General features: G+C 34.7%; 1 protein-coding gene across 10 annotated transcripts in view; it reads left to right on the top strand.

The window, feature by feature from the left end:
* Positions 1–12,498, top strand: part of EHBP1 (EH domain binding protein 1) — a 491,141-nt gene that overhangs the window by 401,775 nt on the left and 76,868 nt on the right. For all 10 annotated transcript variants that reach the window (XM_060026512.1, XM_060026505.1, XM_060026507.1 and 7 more), the window contains one exon: positions 630–773. In XM_060026512.1, the coding sequence (XP_059882495.1) occupies positions 630–773 (144 nt within the window). The remainder of the gene's footprint in view (positions 1–629; positions 774–12,498) is intronic.

Genomic DNA, 12,498 nt, shown 5'->3' with positions numbered 1-12,498 from the left:
GTTTTTCTCCAAAAATATATTGTAAGATTACAAATTAATCCAAGAAAATACTGTTCTAATTCTGATGTTTAATTGTTGTAAGGAGAGTGAGCCATAGAGAAAAACAGTATTATTTTTCTTTAAATAAAATACTATAGCTTTGAATTTTCTATAAACGTTAAATTGTCAAGAATTTAAAGAGTTGTTGCCACAGATAATTAAAATCTTTCAAAATGCAAATTTGGAAGACACCTTGTTATCAATTCTATACAACTATAAAACTACGGACTTGAAAAAATGTCTTTGCCAGATTATACTGTGATTAGCAAATTTGAAGAATGTATATAATATGTGTATGGACTTTATACCTTATGAGACTATGTTCTAATGAAAATGTAATTAAATTTAACCCAGTTTTAGCCAGTAAAGGTATAGTTCCTTTTAGTCAAGATATATGTATTCATTCCACAGTTTCTAGTCAACATTAATATTTTCTATGGGTAATCTCATAAAACTACAATCTTATTCCTGACCACTATTATTTTGACGAATTGTATAACTATTGATTAGTTTACAAAAATGGATTACATGGGTTTTGGGGGGTTTTGTTTGTTTGTTTTGGCTTCTAATTCTGTATCTTTGTTTTTAAGCATCGAATGTTATCCAGACAAGAAGAACTCAAAGAAAGAGCAAGAGTTCTGCTTGAGCAAGCAAGAAGAGATGCAGCTTTAAAGGCAGGGAATAAGCAGAATACCAACGCAGCCACACCGCTCTGCAACAGGCAGCTAAGTGATGTGAGGAACATTAGTTAAAAAAAACATACATTGTTCATTGTAATCCTGGGGGTGTAAATAAGAGTAACTTATTTATATTTTTGATAAATTATTTTTCCACAGACTGTGTATACTGTGGGTACTTGGTGCTTTCTTTGAACTGATAAATCCATACTTGGAGGAGCAGGTTGTAATTATTCCTGCACAGCAGTATTAGCTGTTAGAAAAAGTCCTGGAATATAATTTCCACATATACATGAATAATCTGTTTTTTTGTTAATTTACCCTTTGTAATTTAGTTGTACTTTGCTTAGGATTGTATTTTGTCAATGGAAGTTAATTTTGTTGGAAACATTAGAATATAATAATGATGCCTACAATTTATTGAAATATTGGGTTGGCCAGAAAGTTCTTTCGGGTTTTTCCATAAGACCCAAATGAACTTTTTGGCCAGCGCAATACTTAGCATATATTCCAGGCACTATAATGGATGTTTTACATAATTTTTATTTTACCTAACCTCATGAAGTAGATATGCAAACTCCTTTTTAGATAAGAAAACTGAGGCTGATGGGTAAGATAATATGTACAAGGTTGTAGTCGATAAATGATGAATTTAGGATTTGAACCCAAGACTTACCAGACTCCAGAGTCAATCCTCTTTCCTATCATATACTGCCATCCCTATGTTAAGCCATATTTTTATACATATTTTTGTGTAGTGCCTCACAGATAATAACGAACATATAGTAATAGATTTAGATTTAGGGGGACATGAACCTCTTCATGAATCTGAAAATTATGACAACCCTGCCCTACCCCCAATTTTACATATACATAAAACTGCATGTTCTTTTTTTTTTTAATTAAGATTTTATTTTTTTAGAGCAGTTTTAAGTTAACAGGAGAATTGAGGGGAAGGTACAGAGATTTCTCATATACCCTCTCAACCCACACATGCATAGCCTCCCTCCTTAATAACATGCCCTGCCAGGGTGGTACATTTGTTAAAACTGTGAACCTACATTGACACATCATTATTACCCAAAGTCTGTAGTTTACGTTATGGTTCACTCTTGGTGTACATTCTATGAGTTTAGACAAATGTATAATGACACGTATACATCTTTATAATATCATACAGAGTATTTTCACTGCCCTAGGAATTCTTTGTGTTTCACCCATTTATCTCTCCCTTCATCCCCAACCTCTGGGAACCTGATAATTTTATTGTCTTCATAATTTTACCTTTTCCAGAATGTCATATATTTGGAACCGTAGTATGTTGCCTTTTCTGATATGGCTTCTTTTCACTTAGTAATATGCATTTAAGGTTCCTCCATGTCTTTTCATGATTTGATAGCTCATTTCTTTTTAATGCTGAATAATATTCCATTGTCTGGAGGTACCACAGTTTATCCATTCACCTACGGAAATGCATCTTGGTTGCTTCCAAGTTTTGGCAATCATGAATAAAGCTGCTATAGTCATCTACATGAAGGCTTTTATGTGGACTTAAGTTTTCAGCTCCTTTGGGTAAATACAAGGACGTTCGCTGGACCTTATGGAAAGAGTATGTTTACTTTTGTAAGAAATCACCAAACTGTCTTCCAAAGTAGGTGTACCATTTTTCATTCCCATCAGCAATGAATGAGAATTCTTGTGTTTTATATTCTCACCAGCATTGGATGTTGTCAGTGTTCTGGATTTTAGCCATTCTAATAGGTGTGTAGTGGTGTCTCATTGTTTTAATTTGCATTTTGCTGATAATATATGATGTGGAACATCTTTATATATACTTATATGCCATCTGTATATCTTCTTTGGAGAGGTGTCTCTTAAGATCATTGGCCCATTTTTTAATCCGGTTGTTTTCTTACTGCTGAGTTTAAAGAGTTCTTTGTTTCTTTTGGATACCAGTCTTTTATCAGTTGTATCTTTGCAAATATTTTCTCCCTGACTGTGGCTTGTCTTCTTATTCTCTCTACATTGTGTTTCACAGAGCAGAAGGTTTTTTTTTTTTGCAGTTTTTTTTTTAATTAATTAATTCATGTTTTAAAATTTTTGGCTGCATTGGGTCTTCATTGCCGTGCGCAGGCTTTCTCTAGTTGCGGCGAGCAGAGGCCACTCTTTGTTGCAGTGCGTAGGCTTCTCATCGCGGTGGCTTCTCTTGTTGTGGAGCATGGGCTCTAGGTGCGTGGGCTCAGTAGTTGTGACTCGTGGGCTCTAGAGCGCAGGCTCAGTAGTTGTGGCGCACGGGCTTAGCTGCTCCGCGGCATGTGGGATCTTCCCCGACCAGGGCTCAAACCCCTGTCCCCTGCATTGGCAGGCGGATTCTTAACCATTACGCCACCAGGGAAGCACAGAGCAGAAGTTTTAAATTTTAATGAAACCCAGTTTAATCATTAGTTCTTTCATGGGTCATGCCTTTGGCGTTATATCTAAAAAGGAATCACCATACTCAAGGTCATTTAGGTTTTCTCCTGTGTTATCTTCTAGGAGTTTTACAGTATTGTGTTTTACATTTAGGTCTGTGATCCATTTTGAGTTAAATTTTGTGAAAGGTGTAAGGTCTGTGTCTAGATTTATTTTTTTGCATGTGCATGTCTGGTTGTTCCAGCACCATTTGTTGAAAAGATGATCTTTGCTCCATTGTGTTGCTTTTCTCCTATGTCACAGACATTCATTTTGGGGGTGCAAATGTAAGTAGGATTATGTTTTTAATTTCAAATTCCACTTGTTCATTTCTGGTATATAGGAAAGCAATTGACTTTTGCATATTAACCTTGTATCTTACAACCTTGCTATAATTGCTTATTAGTTCCAGGAGAGGTTTGGCTTCTTTTTTTTTTTTTCCTTCAATTCTTTCAGATTTCCTACATAAGATAATCATGACATCTATGAACAAAGGCAGTTTTATTTCTTCCTTCCCATGCATACTTTTTTTAATGTCTTTCAGAGAATAACCTCTGAACTTGACCACTGTTTTTCAGACTTTGTCTTTTTTTTTCTTTATTTATTATTATTTTGTTTTTCTTTAAGTGAAGTATAGTTGATTTACAATATTATATTAATTTCAGGTGTACAACGTAGTAATTCAATATTTTATAGACTGTACTCCATTTAAAATTTTTGTGAAATATTGGCTATATTTCCTGTGCTGTACAATATACAGACTTCAAGTCTTTACACAGTAATCTGACATAAAATCAGTGTAGTGGGCCACAGTAATTTTATTTTCAATGAAAAGGAATAGAATATTTAAATGAAATCGAAAATATCAGAATTTATCACACATCATAGTACTTTTGTGTGAGACTTGTTTTAGTTACGTGGGTATGTGTGCTTACTGGATCTTGATATAAAATGTATTTTTAATTGTGGGTCATGATAAAAATCTTTGAGAAATGCTAATCTAGATGGCCATTTTTTCTGAGGAAGAAATTTTGTAGTCTTTATACCAGCTCTTTCAGTGCCTAGCCATCTATTGTATCATGAATTTGTTGGTTCAGTCAGATATTTATTGAGTGTCAGAAATTAGTATTTTTGTAGAGATAGAAAAGACTAAGCTTCGGGGACTTCCCTAGTGGTCCAGTGGTTAAGACTTCACACTTCCACTGCAGGGGGTGCAGGTTCGAACGCTGATGAGGGAACTAAGATCCCCCCCCCCAAAAAAAAAAAGACAAAGCCTCTTCTCTCATGGAATTTACATTTTGGTGGGAAGAGACTGGTAATAATGAATAAATAAGTTAACTACAGACTGTGAAAACTACATGATATAGTAGAGGATAATTTGAGTAGGTACGAGTGACTTGAGGAGGGGACATTTGAACTAAGACTTGATGGGAGAGAAGGATCCAGTTAACTAAATAGCCACAGAGAGAATATTCTCTTTAAAAAGAAAGTTATTTTGTTGATATTATATTTTATTTGTGATAAATTTTGTTTCATAGTTCTTTCAGGCTCTAAAAATTATGAAAAATTTATAGCTCTATATTTTTCAAGTGTGTTGATTTTAAATTTAGAACACCTGAGATTTAAATGATCTGTCTGCCAAGTAGATCTTAAAAAGCCATTATTTTACCTATGTGTAAATTTTACATATATTAATAATTGTCATCTAATGTTTATGAGCACTTACCATGTATCAAGCAGGATTCAAAGTGCTTTCTTGTGGATTTTCTTGTTTAATCTTCACAACAATTATATGAGTTAAGTATAATCTCTGTTTTATAGTTGAGAAAACTGACATACAAATTAATGAGTTGCCCATGGTCACACAGCCTATAAGTAACAGAGCCAAGAATTGAACCTAGACAATTTGACTTCAGAGAGTATGTTTTTAAAGCATTATGTTTTATTTCCTTCTTGTTTATTTTTCTGAAATCCTTGTGAAGTAGGAATAGATATTACTGTTGTATCCATTGTAGAGGTTAAGAAAACGAGTTAGGAAAGGGTGTTTAAATTTACCTAGGGTTGCAAACAGTGGCAAACTAGGCTTAGAATTCAAGTATCCTGATTTTTAAGGCTGTTTGTTTTTTCATTCAATTTATTCATTTATTACTTTAAACTGTCAACAGATATTTTATTGGTCATCTCTTCTTTTTAAGGCACCAGTAATTTTGCTTGCACTTCTAATTTCCCAAATAAAACTTAAACTTTTAGCTAAATTACATTAGTGTGAATTCAGTATCATAAGTTAACTACTAAAACATCGCATATTCTATGTCTGTGACATCTTACTGTATCTGTAAAATATATAACTTGGATTTTAAGAAACATGATGTTAGTGATGTTTCATCGAGTTGGATAATACTGCTGGTAGCATGTTACTTGCCACATCTTTCTGGAAAGCAAGTAAACTTCATTAAGAAATGCTCTTTCCATTTTATCCAATAATTCCACTAACAAAGATCAATATGCAGGTTTTCATCACATAGTTATTTATAATAGCAAAAGTTACGGAATGGCAGTCACTCAGACTAGGGGAATGATCAAATGAATTACAACAAATATATATACTTGTTATGTAGCTATTGAAAATTATTCAGTAATGTTTTGAAAGAATATTGAAAGGACATAGGGAAATGTTCACAGTGTCATTTTGTACAAAAAGAAAGATATAAAATAGCATATGGCATACGAACTCCATTTTGAAAGACTGTGTTTTTATATATGCATTGAAAAGTTCAGGAAGGAAAATAATCAAAATATTAATATTTATCTCGGACTTCCCTGGTGGCGCAGTGGTTGAGAGTCCACCTGCCGATGCAGGGGACATGGGTTTGTGCTCAGGTCCGGGAAGATCCCACATGCCGCGGAACAGCTGGGCCCATGAGCCATGGCCACTGAGCCTGCGCATCCAGAGCCTGTGCTCCGCAACGGGAGAGGCCACAACAGTGAGAGGCACACATACCGCAAAAAAAAAAAAATTTATCCTTAAGGGTAATATAACAAATGGCTTACAGAGTTTTTTCCCTTTATTCTCTCTTTTAAAAATATGTCGTGTTTAGATAAATATTTTAAACTAGGGAAATTTTTGGGATCCAAAAAGGATGTTTTTAATAGATTGTTTTCTTAGCATACCCAAATGTACTTGACCATAAAGCTGTTTCATTTAAACTAATGTTGTGTTTCAGTATCTCTAAGTGTGTGTGTGTGTGTGTGTGTGTGTGTGTGTGTTTTAAGAAGAGATGTAGAAAGAACTGTTCACTTTTACAGTTGATTATATTTGTTTGTGCTTAGGTGTGGAATAAATGGCGAATTCAGTACTATCAATTCTGTTCACATTGAGAAGACATTTGCTTACTTTATTGCATTTGTTTCCCACTTACGCAAAGTTGTACCCTACTGCTTATGAAACTATGCTTCAAACAGTCCCAAAGATATTTTCCCTACCCTTCCTCTTTCAGGTTATCTTTTGCTACATTATAAAACACTGAAAACCTATTGGCATAAAATAACCATTTTATTTTGCTTACAGATTCTATAAATTAGGCCTTAGGATAGGACACTGGGAGAATGTTTTATTTCTGTTGCATGTTGTCAGGGGCTGGTTTTCTTCTAGGAACTATGCTGTCAGTTGGAACACCTACATGTGGCCTCTCCATATGGTTTCTCTACTTGGGCTAGTTTGGGCTTCCTCACAGCATGGTGGCTGGGTCTAACAGCGAGTGTCCCAAGAGAGTAAAGTGAGCTCTCTTATGCATTCTTATGATCTAGCTTTAAAAGTCACCTTTGCCATACTGTTGACCTGAGGAGACACAAAGCCACACCCAGGTTTAAGTAGCAGAGACATAGACCCCACCACATTGTAAGAAGAATGTGTGGCATGGAAGATATTGTTGTAGCCTCTTCTCAGTTATAGTTTAAGCTCACTTTAAAAACTCTCTTGCGCATTCTACTGTTGCTCATTTTTCAGATAAGTCAAGCCGTATACAGATGTGTTGGGAAGAACATCAGTTTCATGACCTAAATAGTACATTCTGGGACTGTTGCTCTAGTTTTGACATTTGTTACTCTGTGGGCCTTATAGCTAATATTGAAATGATTTAAGAAAGAAAATGTAAAATATCAGGTAACTCCCGTTTCACAAAAGAAGTTAGACCTTGCCATTGCTTTTCAGATTTTCAGTTTAGTGTGCAACTTTATAATCAGGTGGATAGCTTTTCCAATGATATGGTAGTTTTCTTAATTTGATCATTTTCTTTATCATTTCTGGTAGCTCTTGTACATACAGGTTTGAGTTATTTAGTAGTACTGTCCATATTTTGGAAAAGTAGTATGGCCAACTTGGCTGACAAAATTAAAAGGGAAAATACCAAATTTCATCTCTGGAGCAACTGAATATGAGTTAAATGATACTAAAAGTAGAAATTATTTAATCTCTCTAAATCTGTTTTTCCATTTGTGATATGGAGGCAAAGAAAATTTTTTTCTCCTGTGTGACATTCAAATTAATTGGTGTCCACGGTGGAGTGGGTAAGGGAACCATGACTAATGCCATCCCCACTTCAGTGTCAGCATCCCTTTCACTCTGGAGAGATCAAAAGACTTCTGGTAAATAAAAAGCAGGTTTAACTAAGAAAAAAAAAAATCTGGCATCTAATTTAGTGAACTGCTGCTACTATTTTCACTTCCTTATGCTCTTTAATTTGAGCCTTAATTTACCATGCCCTTATTTTTAAATTCATTATAAATTATCTTGCGTTTATAATGTATGCTTTGGTACTAAGAGTCTAGTTGCTGGCAGGGAGAGATATATATATACCCGCAGGTACCCACGGCTTTTTGTGTTCTTAGTTTAACTGAGTTCCCAAGAGTGAGAAAAAAAAAAAAGTTGGTACCCAGGAGTGACCCCAAGTCTTGAATAAATGAGTCACTGACCTTAAATCTTCAAGAGTTTACCGAAGAGCTTAGTTACTCTTAGGAGACTGCTGATATAGGACTTCTTCAGCAATTTCTATCTCTTATCCTTCTAAACTTCGTTTCTATACAGCTAATCTAGGACCTTCTGATGAATACCAGGAAGAATGAGTAGAGCTATTTTAATAATTGATGTTAGAGTTCTTAAATAGAAGTATAATTGCATGGGACAATGTCCGTCTACTCTGTACATGTTAACTGCTTTTGAGGTATCTAGTTTGTATCTAGTTCTGGGCTGAGAGAGAGAACTTACAGAGGATTCAGAGAAGTGTTAAAGGATTGAAAGCAAAGGTCTACTTTTAAGGAAAGACAGGCTTATGAAATATAAAGAGAGGACTGTGAAATAGTTTAAGTAGTAATTTGAGTATATGAAGGCTCAGATTCTTTCTCCCGTTTACCCAAGAGAATAAGTTCCAAACTACTCAGAATGGCCTCATATAAAAAGTTCTTGCAAATCCTGCCCCTTCCCTTTCTAGCCTCATTTCTCAACTCTCTCCCATTTTTCACTCTACAGTCTAACTCAACTAAGTTGCTTAGAATGTGGCATACTCTTTCGTTCCTGTATCAAGCATTTGCTGTTCTCCCTGAAATGCCTGTCTTCCCTTGTTAGGAAAATAACTTCTGTGAGTACCTCTGTCATGGCTCCTAGCAGCAGAGTTAATTCTCTTTCCTGTATCTTTTTCTAATATATTGTACGTATTACTACTGCCACATTTCCCATATAATTATCTAATTATACATCTCTCTCTCCCTCAACTGTGAGCTATTCAAAGTACAAGAACCTTGTATCCCCAGCACCAAGTATTAAGTAAATGTTTGTTCAATGAATAAGTTAAGGGAGGGAATAGTGACAGTCTATTTTTCATATCTTCTGAGTGTCAGCTAAGAAAAACATGAGCTTAAATATGAAAAATTGGGGTTGCTATAAGGAGTTTCTTGGTAAACAGGGAAAAAAACTGACTCTGAAGGTCTTTAGAGCAGAACTGATTATCATTGGTCAGAGAAAGTTAAAGGGTTCCCCTTTCTCAGATCAGTTACAGAGATGACATTTGCCACTTGGGGGCTCGAGGTTCCCTGTATCATCCTTTTCTTCCTATTCTTGTATCCTACATTTTGATACCTTGCTTTGTTATGGTGTGTACACACCAAATTCTTACACATACCTACTCTTCCCATACTCTGGGATCTCTCATTAGAGTTCAGCTCCCAGCTCTGCCTTGAATCACATCACTCTAAGCAAACATTCCCTCATATAAATTAGTATAGCTTTATGCTGGAAGGCTAGGAAACAATTTCTAAGACACTGAAGACAACTCTTGGTAATATTATCTTGTGGATCCTCAGGTACAGACTCTACTTAAGTAATCTTCGGAAAATATTTGAGCTGTAATTTCTCTTAAAAGGGAACTTACAAACACAGATAGATACTGTAAACCTTATAATTTTTCTTAATTTTTGTCAAGATTACCATTGCGTGTTTTAATGAGAACTTGCTGCAAGTACGTAATGAATTTAGATCTTTTTTAGGGAAAGTAGTTTACATTATTCATTTGTATCTCTGTGCCTTTAAACATTTGTTTAACCTGTTTCAGGTGTTTTCTGAAATTAGTTTTCTATAGGAGACAGATTTCATTGCTCTGAGCTCTGTGATTTCTATTTCTTTGCTTCCTATTCCTTTTGAGATTTTCATTTTACATTTTACTAATATAAATTTTAGGTGTGATATTTTTGTTCATTATTTTTCACATATACTTAAAATAACTTTTTTCAAAGTACAACTCAGGGGTTTGACAGGTTCAACAGTCTAGCCATTATATAGCCAAAGGAGCTTCCTTGACTGTATAATATATTTAAACTTAAACTCTGAGAAAAATGTAATAACTTTTTTCAAGAAAATATTTCCTTTTTTTTAATATCTTTATTGGGGTATAATTGCTTTACAATGGTGTGCTAGTTTCTGCTTTATAACAAAGTGAATCAGTTATACATATATATATGTTCCCATATCTCTTCCCTCCCGCGTCTCCCTGCCTCCCACCCTCCCCATCCCACCCCTCCAGGCGGTCACAAAGCACCTAGCTGATATCCCTGTGCTATGCGGCTGCTTCCCACTAGCTATCTACCTTACGTTTGGTAGTGTATATATGTCCATGCCTCTCTCTCGCTTTCTTTATTACTCAATTCTCACACTTTTTCCCCAAGAAATGCATAAATAGAATTTAAGAAGCTAGTCTATTTCAGACTCTTTTGCTTATTACTTTACATTCAAATATAGTTGCTTTTTTAAAAAAATACATTTAATAAATCCACCATGACATTTAGTTATACTCGTGTAATTATAATAAATAGCTGAAAGACATGTTTGCATTTGATATACTAAAGTTTAGGATCAGTACACTCTAAGAATAAGGGGTGACAATCCTGCTACCCACACTCCTTGGGATTGCTATTAGGATATGAAGCACTTTGAACCTATCAGAAGAAGGATGCTATATAGGTTTAATTATACCTTTTCGTTTTTAAGAAAGAATGAAATCTATTTTATAAATAGAAAGTCTAAAAAGAGAATTGGGAATGAGTCTTCAATCTAGTTTAATCACTTAACAGTGAATTTATAAATATGTTTTTCATTTTTTCAATCATAAATTATGTAACATAAGAATATGGTTTGCATATAGTTGTTAGATACCAGGAATTTTGTTTTGTTTTATTTTGTTTTTGTTTTTTTTGGCGGTACGCGGGCCTCTCACTGTTGTGGCCTCTCCCGTTGTGGAGCACAGGCTCCGGACGCTCACGGGCCCAGCCACTCCACATCATGTGGGATCTTCCCGGACCAGGGCATGAACCCGTGTCCCCTGCATCGGCAGGCGGACTCTCAACCACTGCGCCGCCAGGGAAGCCCTGGAATATTTTTTAAAAGAAAAATCAGCCAAAAAATCACAACATTATTATAATTCAGACTTGAAGTTTTTTGTCTGATATTTAATCTGCAAACATAGTGAGTGACCCATTACAATTAATTGGCATAGGAGTCCACCCTCACTTAGCAGGATCAAACTGCAAGTTAGCAGCAAGTCCTGAAAGGTTTGTAATATCTGTCTTTAAAGGTTTGCAGTAATATTTGAATCCTCTAAAGAAAACTGTGTATATGGGAAAGGAATTTCAGTTTGGTCAGTCCTTAGTTAACTACAAAGATCAGTAATCAAAGAAAGATACAGTGACTTTTTTTTTTTTACTGGTCATTAGCAGTGAATCCAAAGGGCTTATTTGGTAAGAATGCAAGCCGCTCTTTTGCGAATTAAACCTTTAACAGGTATTTTGTTGATATGAAGGGGTGGGACATCAACCTTGTACTTTTGATGTTAATTGGAAAATATTGATTTAAATGGGACTAGTCTGTTGTGCTGATAATTGTAGCAGATTTAGATAAGATCACTAGATCTTTTCCAGATAATCAAAGAAGCAGTTACCATCCAACTGGTAAAAAACACTAAGTATCATCATATCATCTATCTCTGAAAGAAACTTTTCCCATAGTTTTCATATATATATATGTGTCCCAAGTATGTCTCATCATAAAAATGTATGTAAGATTATGCTTATATGTTTATGAAGATCGGCTGTGTTACATTTAAATGGCTAGCCTCTAGGAATCAAGCTTTAAAGTTAAGGTCAAGCTAAAATTTTTATTTTTCCTGATTACATATATTATTAGTTCTATTACTAGGAAGAAGTAGGTAACTTTGCACTTGTAATTTTAAAAGAACATCAGTTATTATAAAAAGAAATCTAAAACCTCTAATAACATAGAGAGTAAGAATTTGTCTTATTTACAGATTTTTATTCTCTGTATGAACTGGAATGTCTACACCCAGGGCACAGAGATGAAAATATATTCCTTATTTCTTACACCAACACAATTGATAGAAGATTTAATGTACATAATCCGTTTCAGACCAGTAAGACACTTTAAATATATAGCTTAATCTTTTTTATAGTTGCATTTTATAGAAGAATGCCAATGTACTTCTGTATTCGACATAAATGCCTCTGTACATAGCAGTGGTTTTTATTCATTATGATTTAAATAATAGTTTATCTATTATGTCTAAATTTAAGTTGATTTGAAGCCTACTATCCTAACAATGGCTACTAGACTTCTTAGAAAACATATTGTTAGCTTGCTCGCATATCTTCAAAGTCACACAAAACACTAGCATTGTTGGGGGAGAAAACTCAAGCATCTTTTCTATTATGTGGCCACAAACCCCTAGTCTCAAAAGTCTTATTTATTTGAGATTGCCATGAATACATGAATCTA

Source organism: Delphinus delphis, chromosome 12 (assembly GCF_949987515.2).
Source record: "Delphinus delphis chromosome 12, mDelDel1.2, whole genome shotgun sequence".
NCBI lineage: Eukaryota > Metazoa > Chordata > Mammalia > Artiodactyla > Delphinidae > Delphinus > Delphinus delphis.
Note: the sequence above shows the minus strand (reverse complement) of the source record. Positions and strands in the feature narration are given on the sequence as shown.